The 15,809-nt window shown below is 43.7% G+C and overlaps 1 protein-coding gene across 4 annotated transcripts; it reads left to right on the top strand.

Moving 5' to 3' along the window:
• The first annotated feature begins 1,414 nt into the window (after window positions 1–1,414).
• On the top strand, window positions 1,415–14,333 carry fbxo11b (F-box protein 11b). Of its 4 annotated transcripts, none has more exons than XM_062518092.1 (23): window positions 1,416–1,716; window positions 3,637–3,693; window positions 4,540–4,667; window positions 4,757–4,838; window positions 5,061–5,205; window positions 5,351–5,480; window positions 5,705–5,788; window positions 6,097–6,229; window positions 7,061–7,167; window positions 7,295–7,406; window positions 7,550–7,656; window positions 8,456–8,593; window positions 8,915–9,132; window positions 9,330–9,510; window positions 9,670–9,792; window positions 10,184–10,269; window positions 10,366–10,442; window positions 11,083–11,226; window positions 11,426–11,536; window positions 11,754–11,861; window positions 12,374–12,482; window positions 12,588–12,686; window positions 12,975–14,333. In XM_062518092.1, the coding sequence occupies exons 3-23, from the start codon at window positions 4,560–4,562 to the stop codon at window positions 13,102–13,104; spliced, it is 2,532 nt and encodes an 843-aa protein (XP_062374076.1). In that variant the 5' UTR covers window positions 1,416–1,716; window positions 3,637–3,693; window positions 4,540–4,559; the 3' UTR covers window positions 13,105–14,333. The 4 variants fall into 4 exon arrangements, with proteins under 4 accessions (XP_062374074.1, XP_062374076.1, XP_062374075.1 ...); XM_062518091.1 differs by having other exon boundaries at window positions 3,637–3,703; XM_062518090.1 differs by lacking the exon at window positions 3,637–3,693 and having other exon boundaries at window positions 1,415–1,716; window positions 5,073–5,205.
• Window positions 14,334–15,809: the final 1,476 nt, after the last annotated feature.

Here is a 15,809-nt window from a genome sequence, read left to right as displayed (position 1 = left end):
TTAAAACTCACCTATACCGTAAAGCTTTTAAGGAGTTTATTTAAGTTTAATTTTTGTTTATGTCTTGGTTTGGTTTGGTTTTGCCTTGTGTAGTGTTTTGATTATTGCATTTTTTCTGTTGTTCATTCAAAAAAAGAAGAAAAAAACCTTTTTATTTTTTGTTTATTCTTGCCAATGTTGTTATGGTATTATTTGTATTGTTTTTAGTCACTTCATTTTTGTGTTGTTTTTCTGTTCTGTTTATTATTTCATATGTAAAGCACTTTGAAACTATGTTTAGAAAAGCGCTCTATAAATAAAGATTATTATTATTATTATTATTATTATTATTATTATTATTATTAGTGAATGCCCTTAAGTCAGTAGAATGTTGGAAATTGAATGTTCTAAAGTAGGCCTATATCATTGAATTCAACAAGGATTCAAGGGTGTTTATTTCTCACATGCATATGATTACTAATGTAAAGAATGCAGTACAATAGTCAGTTCCTTTACATTACATTGCATTACATTACATTACATTACAGTTTTACATTGTTCCAGGAAAAAATATTCTGTTAAAATGCTCAAAACTTAATTTCTGGGTCACAACCAACATTCCATGTCTGTAAAAACACTTTTGCTCCCTGGGTAACTGGAATTTTGAGATTTTTAGACCACCTAGGCTACCTCATTAATTATTTTTCTGTGTATGAAGGATCTTTTAATCGAAGACCGACGGTTTCAATTTTGAAGAATGAAGAGAATCATAGGGCAGACTTGTCAATAAGTGTCCTGTCTTTCGTAGTATGGTGAAAACCCATAGTGAAAACCAGACAGTCTTTCGCAGCCTGAAAATAAACTTCAGATGTTTCCCTCTGCTGCCTATAGCCAATCAGATCATATGAGTTAGATTGGTGGGAGGAGCAGTAAAACATGAGGGGACACCAAAACTAAACTGGGATAAATGCACATTTGGTGTGGAAATAAAATATTATCTGTGAAATAAGATACTTGCAAAGTTTCTGTCGGTCATGAGCGTAAATTGCACATGTCTTGAACAACTACAACCACCAACACAGCTGGTCCTATGAATGCCACAAAACTAGCAAAATGCCCACCCACATTCCCTGGAGGGCTGTGTTTAATTTTATTCAACTATGAGTGTAGTTGCTTCGTCCATTTCACCTATTAAAATATGATCTGTGATTAAACAGAGTTGTTTTTATTAGATTAATTGTACATTAGTCTTAAACTTTTCCGAGTCAACAACACTAAATGAAAGGGTAGCTAAAATGTACGTCAGTCTTCAGTACTTGAAGAAAGCATTCCAAGTTGGAGCTGTAAGGGGAGACAGGATCATACTATTCCATTGGTGGATACGGCTCCCTTGTGATTTTTTTTCTCCTTTCTGTCCCCGTGTGAGTTAATGGCTCCTCCTGCTAAAGAGAGAGACGGAGCCCGTCCAGAGGAGCAAAGGGGGGAGCTGTCCGAAAAACACAAATAACACCCCGCAAAAGATCTGATCACTATCGCAATAGTCTTTATGTTTCTGAAAAAAAGACAACCGATTTGGATCTAGGGGTCCAAAAAGGCAGGAACGAACGTTGGAGCAAAGCATTCTATTTTTTAAATTACCAACTCACCAAATGAACTCCGTCAGGGCAACCAACAGAAGACCCAGGCGAGTATCGAGGCCGCGCCCGGTGCAGCCGGAACGGAACAACGGTGAAAGAGGTACGACGTGTCATTACAAACAGATGCATAGATACATTCTACTGCTTCGTTATACAAAAATATTGGATCATTTTCCAGATTTTTCTCGTCCTTGTAAAGGAGGTAGGGAACCCCAAAGATCTCGTTTCGTAGCCTTCATGCCAGGCCGCGCTTTGTTTGGCTTGACTGACCACAATCACAGCTATGCTAATGTTCGGTGAAGTCAGTTTATGTACAGCTGAGGCAGTTTAGTACCATTCAGATGAAATGTGTAACGTACACAATTAACAACATAGTAGTGGCTTGCTATACACTTGTTGTTATAGAGCTGTTGTGCCTTTTTGTTGTGTACACAGACTACTAGTTTGCGTTGCGTAGAAGCTAATAGCTATCTAACGTTAGCTAACGGGACTGCCATTTTTGGGGTGTAGTTTAGCTTGCTAACTACCTAGCCTGAACGTAACATTAGATATGATGGTGTTAACGCAAGCTACTATTTAATCAACGTTTGCCCGCCTCAGCCTTTTGATTAGACAGTGGTTACTGTGGAATGTTATTTTCTTGTAGGTGTTGTTATTAACACGTCTGTCACAGCCTTGTAGTTCCTTGCGGTTTAGAGGCATGTAACGTCAGTCTGTAAGTTTGTAAGATCTCTAAAACAGCTAGCTTGTTAGCTTTTGGTCCTACACACAATTGCTAACGGGCCAGCTACTGTGGGACTAGCTGCTAACTGATCTGGCTACGCAGTTGTGTATCCATCTGCCTAAACCACGGTAGGAACATACTTTGCTACCATAAGCAGGGTATGCCCGGTTTTCCCAACATGGAATAGTGGGGTTTGGAAACGGTTTTGCACGGTCTTAGTATGTAGGCAGCATAAACACTACGCAAATGCTAGTTTTACTCAGCAGCCTTTGCTTATGGTTTCCGTGTTCTTATATGAATCTATTCTATGCGAACGTTAAGCCAAGGTTTTCCTCTGTTGCGGATGTGCATTTGCGTTGATCAATCAGAAACCTTTTGTCTTCACATCTCAATTGTTAGGGATCGTTGGGCACAGCAGTCGCCAGCAGATAACATAATGTATCAGTTGCAAATGTCATGATTCCAAATCTGTATCCTAGTTAGGAACATCAAGAATGCTTACCCTTTTTAACATTTAACATCACTCATTGGTCCAACAATGATTAACGTTAACATTTGGATGTCAACATTGCCCATGGAGGCACTCTCTGAACATCCACTTTTCTGTTGCTAACATCAGATCTACACATTTATTTCGGCCAGCTAACACTTTGCCGGTTCCTCAGTTTACAAGTTTAGGTTATTTTTGTCATAGGGCTCTTGGCCTCAAACAAAGGAGAATCTCTCTGATAATTAGGCAAATTGGCCCCAAATGTCCTCTTCACATTCATATTCACGTGTGATTTTACATTACAGATATAATCCATGAATCACTGTAACTAACCAGTGATGTCTGTAGGCCCCCTTTGTTTTTGTGAGAAGCAGTGGGGGCACTAATGCCTTGTCATGTCACACCACTTCATGTTAAACTGTTTGAGAGTGTTTGGGGTGCTGGTTTCTCACCTACATAAACATAATCCTTGTTGAGGGATTTAAAGAGCCTTGTATAGCCTGAACACAATCTAAGTGATACACTTGTATAAAGTCTTCTAAAAGCTGACTCCGATGCAAGTGCGTTTTTGATAACCTTGTGAAATGGCACCTAGATTGATGAAACAAACAAAATGTCATTGCCAGAATCAATTAACTCTTCAAAATTGACCAAGGGTGTACTATGCCCCTAACATTACATGATTTCACCTTTTGGTGGTGCATCAAGCAGAACCAAGATGGATGTTTTGTGATGGATTTTTTTGTAGTTGAAAATGTAGCGACAGTGTGAATGTCTCACGTGTCACCTCTAACTGTTGTCTCCAGGTGCCAATATGCAGTAGAGAAGGACAGACAGTAGCCTACAGGTGATCAGTACAACAGGTAATCACAGGTAGGTAGGGAGGTGGTGGTCAGGTGGTAGGGCCTGCTTCTGTTGAGCAGTCCATGTCCAGGCTACAGAGGAAGCTAGCTGAGCATAATAATCTGAGGGTCTTCAAGCATTATCCACTCAGAGAGGTAGGATTACTAGTTGAACAGCTCCTGAGCAAACATAGTGCTTTCTAAGCCTCTTTATGTAATGGTAGTAGTGCAGTTACGTTCAAAATACATGCATTTGAACGTTCATTACAGTTTTTCATTGCCATATGCATATAAATCAAAGAGGCCTTCCGGTGACCATATATGCAAGGCGTCTTTGTACTTTGTGACATTGCGAGGAAAACAGTGAGCAAACTATCAGAAAGTTCTAACTGATCTGATCCGTGTTAATCTTGTCAAACTAGTATTTGATCGACATGGGGCGTAGGGAAGTCTGCCCAAGCTACACGAGTCTTTTGGAGGACCTGGACTATTAATGTCCTGTGGGTGTCTTTAGACAGCCGGTCAGTGTGTATGAATGTGTGCCCTCAGCCCGATGGCTTGAGCTATTTTTACTGTACCCATCACTGTAGCTGCTAATCCATTTGTGCCTGTTTATCCAAGACACCCACCTGCTTGAAGTGGGAGTTATTCATTTTTGTGTGTGACCCATGGATTAGTCCATAAACATTTTTGTCCATTCAGCTAAAAGGCAGACCTGAAATTGTATTCATTAGAGAATGATTTTTTTGCTCTTTTTTTTCGATGCAGAATTTTTGGAGGAACTCACTGTGTCTGTGCAAGGCAGTATGTGTCGTTAAGGCTCCGACTACACGGGCTAATAAAGCGCTGGTCTCTTTCTCTGTGCAGATGAGGACGTGCCTGCAGATATGGTCGCAGAAGAATCCGGTCCAGGAGCTCAGAACAGTCCGTATCAACTCCGCAGAAAGTCCTTATTGCCCAAGAGATCAGCGTGCCCCACTAAGAGCAGTATGGAGGTAGGAAGACGCCACTGTGGCCCATTAGTCTCTTTCTCCAGCATGAAGCCCATCACAGGCTCTTTTAACCCTCTTGTGTGTCTGTCCAGGGTGCCTCCACGTCCACGACAGAAACATTCGGCCACAGAGCGAAGCGAGCTCGTGTGTCTGGGAAGTCCCAGGACCTACCTGGTGAGTCAGTCGCACCAGGTCCTTTTCCGTAATAATGTTTGCCATTTTGAGCCAGTCACACACTCGGACATTCACTAGATGCTGCACCTATCAGCCCATTTACACAACTACAGTCATCATTGGTGTATATCAGTAGGCTCTGTTCTGATGTACAGACGGTGCTTTTTGAGGTTAGGATCTACATTTGTCACCTGGAGCATGACCACTGCTATTCTCTTCTAGCGGCCCCAGCAGAACAGTACCTCCAGGAGAAGCTGCCAGATGAGGTGGTCCTGAAGATATTCTCCTACCTGCTGGAACAGGACCTGTGCCAGGCGGCATGTGTGTGCAAACGGTTCAGCGAGCTGGCCAATGACCCCATCCTCTGGTGAGTCCTCTCTCTCAGTCCTCAAGGGAAACCTCAACCAACTGGACTGGTATGAGCTTGAAGTCCCATTGCTGAGATGAGTGACTGGGTGGTAGGGCAGACTTTTTCAGTGCTGAAGTCCTCTCTGCTTCCTCATGTCTTATAGGAAGAGGCTTTACATGGAGGTGTTTGAGTACACGCGTCCCATGATGCATCCGGAGCCAGGGAAGTTTTACCAAATCAACCCTGAAGAGTACGAGCAGCCCAACCCCTGGAAGGAGAGCTTTCAGCAGCTGGTACGCTCGCCTGACTCAGAGTGCAGATTCTCTCCTTTGCCCTGCTTTACTCATATGTTTGTGATTACTAATGGGGGGGGGGGGGGGGGGGGGGGAGCCTCACAGACTCTAAACTCTGCGGAGGAATCCTGATGTAAATAAGAAGCTTGTTTCTCTGGCTCTGCTGATGGTGCAGATGCAGGCTTCATGGTGAACACTCTGCTTATGTTTTGTTGTGCTTTCAGTACAAGGGTGCACATGTGAAGCCGGGCTTTGCGGAGCATTTCTACAGCAATCCAGCCAGGTACAAAGGGAGAGAAAATATGTTGGTAAGCAGCCTCATATTTTATGTTCCTAAACTGTACAGCTTTGCTTGCCTGCAGTCACACAAATGGTCTGATATGGTTAAGAGCTATGGCATTATTTATGAGCTGATATGGCAATATGGCACTTAACCATCCAGATTAGACAACTTCTAACTGTTCAATCCTACATTTTGCAACAAGGACAATTCCATTTTAGGGATGCTATAAACAAGCACAATTGAGTCTTGAATAAAGAATAGAAGTGATATGTAGGTGATGTCTATCATAGGAAAGCACTGGACTAAGACTAACCGAATCCTCTTTGTTTGCAGTATTATGACACCATTGAGGATGCGCTGGGTGGAGTCCAAGAGGCACACTTTGATGGCCTCATCTTCGTGCACTCAGGCATCTACACTGATGAGTGGATCTACATAGAGTCCCCCATAACCATGATAGGAGCAGGTACGCATTCAGGCTATTAAGTTCATCAGTCAGTGTGCTGTTTTAGTCCCACTGTTCACTTATTGAGTCCAAGGCTGTTCCTTTAGTATAATTAATAGTGAATTTTAATCTCTCTGCCTTTTTTGTACACATGTTATTGTAATTCCCTGACATTGACGGTTGAGCAATTGCTGTCTGTAGATCTGTTTGTAAATGTGAAAGTGCCAGTAAGTACAATGAGTGAATACAAATATTTATACAAATCTCAATTTTCGTGGTGTACAGCCTGTTAATACGGTCATAATACTTAGAATAACACACACTTCCTCTGAGTCACACCTTTCTTAACAATGCTGGGGGAAATACCAGCTTGCCTGCAGCCGGCAGGCATACGAGGCCAAGACGTACTGACCTGCATAGTTTGAATAACCAGTGACATGTGAGGTTAATGACCTTTATGCCTTTTTTATCCTGAAGAAAATATTTCAAGCACCACTGTGCCCTGTGGTATTACACCGTGTCCTAACTGCCTGCGATGCAAGCGAGAGTTGGTGACCAAATCAGCTTGAGTACTTTGTTTTCAATTGGAATGTCCCAACTGGACACGGCGTGGGACACAGTGCCGGGCGATGTGCAGTGACGTTTTGAGCAGAGCTTTCGTCGGATGTCTCGTTTCTATTTTCTTTCTGTAGCTTGCGTTGTTCTGGTATTTTGAACGAGAAATATGACCGACTAGAACCGCATGTTTAATGTATTCAGAGAGAGCGCTCAATGCTGTGCCACAGTCAGATGCTCACATGCAAATGGGATAAGCTGTTAGTTAAGTTTAAATGTGTGTCTGTTTCTTTTTAGCTCCAGGTAAAGTAGCTGATAAAGTGGTGATTGAGAACACCAGGGATTCCACCTTTGTGTTCATGGAGGGGTCAGAAGATGCTTATGTTGGCTACATGACCATCAAGGTAAGTAGTGTGTGAGCTTACAGCATATGCCCTTCCTGCCAATATGCGAGTGTTCTTCCCCATGTAGGAATCCTTTTGAAACTATTTGACTGATTCCTTGATTTGATTCCTGTCTTCTTGTTCACAGTTTAATCCAGACGATAAGTCAGCCCAGCACCATAACGCCCACCACTGCCTGGAGATCACGGTCAACTGCAGTCCCAACATTGACCACTGTATCATTCGCAGCACCTGTACAGGTAGGCTAACCGAACGTTTAGATGACCTCGGTGGGTGATGATAGTGGGGAACATTACGCACATTGAAGAATGGGTTTTTTTGAGTGCCTGTCCTTCCTTATTTTCCCTCTCTCTCTTTCCCTCTCCCTCTCTCTCCCCCCTAGTTGGCTCAGCTGTATGTGTCTCTGGCCAGGGGGCATGTCCCACCATTAAGCACTGCAACATCAGTGACTGTGAGAACGTCGGCCTGTACATCACAGACCATGCACAGGTGAGTCCTCATTGCTGTCCATTTCTAACACACATCAGCACATCCTCAAGGAACACCTCCTTCTTGACCTTTCACCTCAGCATGTACCACATGAACCTCTGTTAGCTTTGCTACTTTAGATTGTGTAAACAACAGCTGACCCTTCATAACACTTATTCGCAAATATTTTATAATTGAACAGTAGAATTGTGAAGTTGATTTGAAGATCCCTTGCGTCTAGACTGTTGACATTTGACATGTGTCCCCCAGACATTTTGGCATGACTCTGATGGTGTCTGAGTTGGATTCTTTGTACTGCTAATTCCAACATCAGACTATCGTAACATTCCCCAGAAATAATGGCCGTGACAGTTGGTGGTGTCTTTGGAGTTGACGGCACTTGAGCCAGCTCTCCTACTGGGCTGACCCAATTCCCTCAGGCTTCTCAGTGAATGCTACCAGCCTCCACTAGTGCTGTGTCATCTCAGCATTTCCAACTTCTCTTGTAATCTGAATGTAATCTGCTCCTAGACACCAGAGAGCAGCGCTGTAGTGCTTAGACAAACCTCTGCTTAGTGGTCAAGATGGTGTCCCAAGTAGGTTGTGTGCAGTGAGGAAAATATACTTTTGGAGACCACATTTATGACCTAAAATACTGTAACCATAACTTGTAATGTATTATTTAGTTATTACATTTTTGATTGGTGAGTGCTTACTCTCAAAACAGGCATTTGGACATTGTTACAAGTCCAGCAGTAAATGTGAGTCGTGTTCAGTGTTATGAGTCTGATTTTCTCCATTCTGTGTCCTGTTCTTGTAGGGCATATATGAAGACAATGAGATCTCCAACAATGCCCTTGCTGGCATCTGGGTGAAAAACCATGGGAACCCCATCATCAGGCGGAATCACATTCATCATGGTCGGGATGTAGGCGTCTTCACATTCGACCATGGCATGGTGAGTTCTGAGCCCTCCATGTGGATGTAATGTTATGTCTTATCTCTTGTTGCATCTCTGAGGGATTGATTGTTGTTAAACACCTGAACCCTTAAGTCTAACAATGGTCTTACTTTTTTCAAAATGTTCAGTAATAGCATGGCTCCATGTGTGTAAAGTGTTGAGGTTTATGCTACTTGTACACTTTAAGGCTACTTATTTTCATGTGAGTGATATGTAAATGATTGAGAGGCCATATCAAGCAGAACAGGATTATCTGTCTCTGCCTCTCTTCCTACTCCTCACTGAGTTGGAGTTGTGTGTCTTTGTCTCCCTCTGCAGGGCTACTTCGAGAGCTGCAACATCCACAGGAATCGTATTGCTGGCTTTGAGGTGAAGGCCTACGCTAATCCCACCGTGGTGCGCTGTGAGATCCACCACGGCCAGACGGGCGGCATTTACGTGCACGAGAAGGGCCGGGGCCAGTTCATCGAGAACAAGATCTACGCCAACAACTTCGCTGGCGTTTGGATAACGTCCAACAGCGACCCCACCATCAGGTCAGGGCAGACACTTCTAGATGCCTTCGGCTGCCCAGTTTTCCTTCCTGCCTTTTAATTTGTCCTTGATTTTCTTCCTGTTCTAGCTGTAAGGTCTATGGGGCCATTAATTGATATTCTGTTGCGAGGCCAGCGGCGCTTTGATGATGAAACGTCTTTTGATGCATCTCAAAGAAGTCATGTCTTTCTCGATGCAGGGGGAATTCCATCTACAACGGGAACCAAGGAGGCGTGTACATATTTGGCGATGGGAGAGGCCTCATCGAAATGAATGACATCTATGGCAATGCACTAGCAGGCATCCAGATCCGAACCAATAGCTGCCCCATCGTCAGGCACAACAAAATACACGACGGCCAGCATGGAGGCATATACGTGGTGAGTGTGTCTAGATGTAAACCTATCTGCACACTGAGGTGTAGTAAAGATATATCGCAACACACCATGGACATGGACACAACAGAAATGTGTGATGTTTGTGGCAGTCGGAGTTGATCAGAGGAGCTAAACCTGCATGTGTGATGTGTGTGGTTTTAGCATGAGAAGGGCCAGGGCGTGATCGAGGAGAACGAGGTGTACAGTAACACGCTTGCCGGCGTGTGGGTGACCACGGGGAGCACGCCAGTCCTCCGCAGGAACAGGATACACAGCGGCAAACAGGTAAATCCCTCCCACTTCTCTGGCCACTCTGTCCCCATGTTTGGGTTTCAGAATGCAGGACTAAAGGGATCAACGACTGCTCACGATGGTGTCATTTCTCATTGGTTGTGTTTCTCCTCTTGGTTGTTTTATTCACATACATTTTTCATATAATGATAAAAGCATCCACACTGGATCCTGATGGGCTGTCAGCTTTTTATCGTTATCAAATTCACCCTGAAATGTATTCCCGATTATTGTTCTTCATGTCGTTATCTTTATAGTTGATATGTGGACGTCGTCATTCATATTAACAAGAACTATATATTGCCGTTATCGTTATAGTCATCGTTCTTGGTGTGAACAGCCCTTTATTCTTGTCATTTGGTAATGAGTTTATGTTTTTCTTTAGGTCGGTGTGTACTTCTATGACAATGGCCATGGAGTGCTGGAGGACAATGACATCTACAACCACATGTACTCTGGAGTGCAGATCAGGTACCTGACCCCTGCCTCTCTGAAAAGCTGTGCTGAAACCCACTCTCTGTTAAGTGTGATAGAGGTGGCTAATGGAGTGTACCTTTTTGTGTGCAGGACTGGCAGTAACCCTAAAATTAGGCGCAACAAGATCTGGGGTGGGCAGAATGGTGGCATCCTTGTCTACAATTCTGGTAAGTGAACAGGTCTTACACAATGGCTGCATATACAATCACTGCACTCACAAAACCTGCACTGCACTGCACAAAACCAACCAAACTGTGTTGTCCCTATCTGGACACAGAAATGTGTTAAAATACAACACATGCAGTGTAACAACTAACAAAAGCAATGTGCTGGAAACAACACAAACGGTGTTGCTCCTGTTCTGGACACAAGTTGTTTTCAACACATTTGTTTTAAGAGTGTGGTTACAGACATGTCATTAATATCACTGTGTGCTACATGGCGATTAATCAATCGGCAAACATCAATTGATGTGAATGAATCATCATGGACATCATGCAGTTTAGACCTACCATGTTGCTGGTTTCCAAAAGTCATGCTAGCTCCCTTGACATAATGCCTTGGAAGCCACACAGTAATGCAGCTATTTGAACTTGAGTTGTTCATGTACAGTACATTTGGTACAGTGTATTTGTTTGTTTGCTTGTTTGTTTTTTGACCTGCTAGTATTAAAAGGGTTATATCCTGTGTACACTGTTCCGTTTCCTTTTTTATTCAATGTTGCAGTGACAATATTTGTGCTGATCGCCATTTGACATTTGAAGACAATGCCTCTCAAACAACACTTGTCATTGTGCTCCTCTGTAGGCCTGGGATTCATCGAGGACAATGAGATCTTTGACAATGCTATGGCTGGGGTCTGGATCAAGACGGACAGCAATCCTACACTGCGCAGAAACAAGATCCATGATGGCCGAGACGGAGGGATCTGCATTTTCAATGGTGGAAGGGGTAAGATGTGCATGAGTTATATACAGCTGTGTTTGATGTAAATGTATGTGCAATTGTGTATGTGCACATACATTTATGCATGTGTGTGTGTGTCTGTGTTTGTGCGAGGCTGCTTTTGTGCATGTGCGTTGTTTGAATGACCGTATGCATGGTTTGAATGTATGTTTTTCCTAATGAGATCCCCCTCTGGCATTGGCAGGCTTGCTGGAGGAGAATGACATCTTCCGGAACGCACAGGCTGGCGTGCTGATCAGCACCAACAGCCACCCTGTCCTGCGCAAGAACCGCATCTTCGACGGCTTTGCTGCAGGTCAGTGGCTGCTCTTCCTGCTGCCGTTGGTCCAGGGTGACCGTGGAGAGCACCAGCATTAGCTCAGTTGAGCAGCACTTATCACACCGACACATCTTGCTCGTTTACTTGTGAAGTGTCTTAGACCAAGGTTTGTGGTAACTTGAGTTTCAGTGTGCAATCACTCTTAAAATCATACCATCTAATTTCTGCTATTTGTGTTTTGCTCCCTTGCAAGGCATTGAAATAACAAACCATGCCACCGCCACCTTGGAGGGTAATCAGATTTTCAACAACCGCTTTGGCGGTCTGTTTCTTGCATCCGGCGTCAATGTCACCATGAAAGGTATGAGCAGAACATCTCACCTGACTAAAGCTGAAAATGAAATTTGAGTTTGAATTTTCACATAATCTCATGTTTAATCATGCATGAAGCAATGTGTGATCATTTATATTTAACTATATTAAAATAATTTAGTCATGAAAGAGTTAAGCTGCTCTGGTTAAGTTAAAGTATTCAACATAATTGAAATGGTAGACTGGGCGGAACACCAGTCGTCAGGCAAGCAGGGCTGACGGCATAAGATCTTTCTAATTACTTTGTTGTGCTGATGGCGAGAGTGCTCTTTTCTTCAGAAGCTAACCTTTTGTCCTCAAATTTGAGAACTTACCCATTTAAATTGCATTACACAAATTACATAGGTTAGAACACATGTATCCATGCGTTTCAAGACATTTTTACTTTTGCTGTTGGAACAAAAGTTCAAATCCACTGGTACACGTTCAAACAGGACTTTGTAAAAGCGCCCATTTTTCCCCTCAAAGGAGTCATGCATCCACATGTTGTCCTCCCTGCAGATAATAAAATAATGAACAATCAGGATGCTATAGAGAAGGCAGTGAGCAGAGGCCAGTGCCTGTACAAGATCTCCAGTTACACCAGCTACCCCATGCACGACTTCTACAGGTGAGCACTCAAGCAGTCATCTGGATCAACACGCAATCATGTGTTTGTAAGACGGCAGCGTTAAACAGGATTGTATGCCTTTGTGCCTTTTTGTTTTCCTCTCAGGTGTCACACTTGTAATACGACGGACAGAAATGCTATCTGCGTGAACTGCATTAAGAAGTGTCACCAAGGACACGATGTAGAGTTTATACGGCACGATAGGTGAGTCTCCATCCGTCTCCTCATTGCCTGCCCCCCATACTAACGGAGTGTAGTTTACTGCTATGGCAAGATGTAGCAGCTTTGTGCAGCTGGTAGGTGGAGTAAGATGCTCTAGATTTTGCCAGCTATTTTCATAGTCTGTCAGTTGAACTGACAAAAGCAGGACAATATGGGAGTCTGCAGCTCCACAGCAGTGGCAGTGTCAGTGTGCAGTGCGCGCTATCTTATCTTCCTGCCTAATCCCTGTAGACCCAGCCTAATTCTGTCCGTAATCTGAAAACTTTCCAGGTTTTTCTGCGACTGCGGTGCGGGAACGTTGTCCAATCCATGCACATTGGCGGGAGAGCCCACGCACGACACAGACACTCTGTACGACTCAGCGCCCCCTATTGAGTCCAACACGTTACAGCACAACTGAGCCCTGCCCCCCCTCGGCCCCCGCTGGCCCCCCCTTGGCCTGGCCGCCACCGGCCTGCCCACTGGACATGAGCTTCTGCTGCCCAGAAGGACTCTGTAATGACTGTCACACTGGGGAGGGGGGGAACCCTTGCAAGAGCTGTAGGAGGGAGCCAGACTACGGGGGAAGCTGTGCCCTCAATGTCCCAGCGCTGGTGTAAGAGACCACACCGGTGCTCACTGCAACGCACATGGACGTCCAGGCACTTGCCTGACCTTTCAGCTCCATAAAGTGGCCTTCGGAGGCAACTGAAGGTGGGGAAGAGCCGCTCAAGGGGGGGGGGGGGGGAGAAAGCAGGACGTGGACTCAGGACTTGGTGGGGAGGGGGGGAGGGGGGGATAGCGGAGGAGGATGATGTGGTTCCAGGTGTCCATTCGGGTTGGGGCATAAGAAGAGACTGTCACTGCTCCCCTCCCCACCACCACACCCTCCTGACCTCTTCAGTGTGTGAAGAATAGACTGGAGGAGGCAGCGCTGCAGTTTTGTACAGAACCCATGGCTGAAGATGCCAGATCTTCCCCCACCCCCAGTAGAAAAGGGGGTTACCTGGACAGGAGGATAAGCCATGGGGACATGGCCACCGTAGCATCTGTTTCTTAGGCAACAGAGGCGCCGGTGTTTATGTATGTTTAAAGAAAAAAATGTAATAATAAAAAATAAACAATGTGATTAGCACTTCTGCCTTTTTAATATGGTATTCTGATCAACAAATATGATTTAATGCTTTCTCATGTAGTTTTGTATTTTCCAGCAAAAAAAAATCTTACTGTATTTGAATGTCTTTTATTTTATTATATATTATAATTATTCATATTGTTATTAATATTTTTTTTTTTTGTCGTTGTTGGCACACCATAGGCTTGCTGTCATCATACTCTTGTCCCAGCAGTTAAGTTCTTTCTGTGAAAGAGGATTACTGCAAAAAGAAAAAAAAATTGGAAACTGAACACTAAAGTATGTCCTCCAGCTTCGTAGTGTTTGGAAACGGTAGGCTGTGTTTGGTTTGTGATGTAGGAGACCTGGCAGTGTGTTTGAAATGGACAGTGAAAGTGTGTGTGTGTGCGCGTGCGAGTGTGTATGCGCGTGTGTGTGGATGATTTTTATTTACGCTACCCATGTTACTCTTGTATGTTTTTCCCAACTTCCTCTCACATTGTGGTCATGTCGAATTAAAATGGGCAGTTATTCAATGTAGTGTCTTTCTTTGGAGGACTTGGAATGTTGAATCCAACATGATTTAGCCTACCTCAGAGATGGAAGAAGCCAGATGAGATGAGAAATTTTCTCTGTTAAAATGTGGCGGAAAAGGAAAGGACCTTGTAGCTGAAAGAGTTGCTACTTGTCACATTAGCTGACATTCATGTTATTTTATGTTCAATTATCAACATTTTCACAATAGTGCGTCCACATCATAATGCAAATGCTTACATAGCACATCTGTGTTTCCCTAGGTCTGAAGACCTGTCGGATTTCCGTTCTGTTTTCGTGTGTTTTGTGTTGAATGGTATGTGTTTCGAGGGTGTCCGCAAAGAAGCAATGCTGGAGGTTAAGATTAGTGATCTGAGGCCTGACCTGAGACAAATATTCCCCCTCTCCTCTCCCCTTCCTACTCCTCTGTGTGTACTGTTGTGACTGTGGCTCCTCATGCAGCCTGGACTGTATGCATGTACCAGAACATCTAGACTTAATATATTGTGAAGTATTAAATAACCATTATGTAGATGCTAGATAATTGAAAGGGGTTTAATTTCCTAGAAAAACTGGTCATTTTAAGGAAATAAACTTTATTAGATCGGTGTTGGTTGTGCTTTATTGGTATATATGTATGTGCACTGGTAATTATTAATGATTACTACGCATCTTTTCAAATTGGGTGATTAATTTACCTGCAGTGTACCTCTATTGGATGATTTATTATGCTCCCCCTTGCCAGCTGTTTTGTGGAGCTTGGCCAATGCTACCATATTTGTTGTTCTGAGCGATTCTGAATCCATCTGGTTCTGCAGAGTAGTATGAAGTAGCGAATAAGCACCAGTTATGTTCTGTCGGTAAACAGGAGATATGAACCTTAGGCTGAGCCGATTATTTGTGTTTCCTGGAGATTTTTATTGCCGCTTCGCCAGCTCTTTATTGGTATAGCGATAACACCACCGTGCTGGTATTGACCTTGTTTATAAAGCCGGGACTTCACAAAAAACGGGTAAATATGGGTGTCCGCTACGCAAACAAGCCCAACAAGTGGCCTTTAGACAGCTATCTATGGGCATGCCAGCAGGAAAGACCGACAACTGGACATTCTGAATGTATGATGTGTAGTTTCACATGTAATTTGGCGCAGGTCTTTTTTCTGTGATCATCTATTTAAATCAGTGTTCGAAAGTACACAATATTTACAGTCCAAAACACAAAATATTTGTTCCGAGTGTGTTTCTTCTGTAACAAAGTAAAATAGCTGATGCACCCATATTATGTAAAAAAAAGAATCAGAGACCACCTCATCCAAGGACATGTACCCAGAGGCATCAGTCAGTGAGACTTAAGGCCGCATAGGATGTCCCGGGGCATGGGGAGCACGTTGAGACCCTCCCCAATGAAAGGAGTGTTTTGAATGGGCCTTTCTGAACTGAACAGCTCCGTCTGGGGAGACAGTACCTGAAACAACCATA

Source organism: Sardina pilchardus, chromosome 17 (genome assembly GCF_963854185.1).
Source record: "Sardina pilchardus chromosome 17, fSarPil1.1, whole genome shotgun sequence".
NCBI lineage: Eukaryota > Metazoa > Chordata > Actinopteri > Clupeiformes > Clupeidae > Sardina > Sardina pilchardus.
This window is presented reverse-complemented; position numbering and strand designations above follow the sequence as displayed.

Coding starts and splice junctions, on each gene's coding strand:
- fbxo11b (XM_062518089.1), top strand. CDS start 1,629: ATGAACTCCGTCAGGGCAACCAACAGAAGACCCAGGCGAGTATCGAGG. Junction 4,668..4,756: donor CCACTAAGAGCAGTATGGAG/GTAGGAAGACGC, acceptor GTGTCTGTCCAG/GGTGCCTCCACGTCCACGAC. Junction 12,687..12,974: donor GAGTTTATACGGCACGATAG/GTGAGTCTCCAT, acceptor AAAACTTTCCAG/GTTTTTCTGCGACTGCGGTG.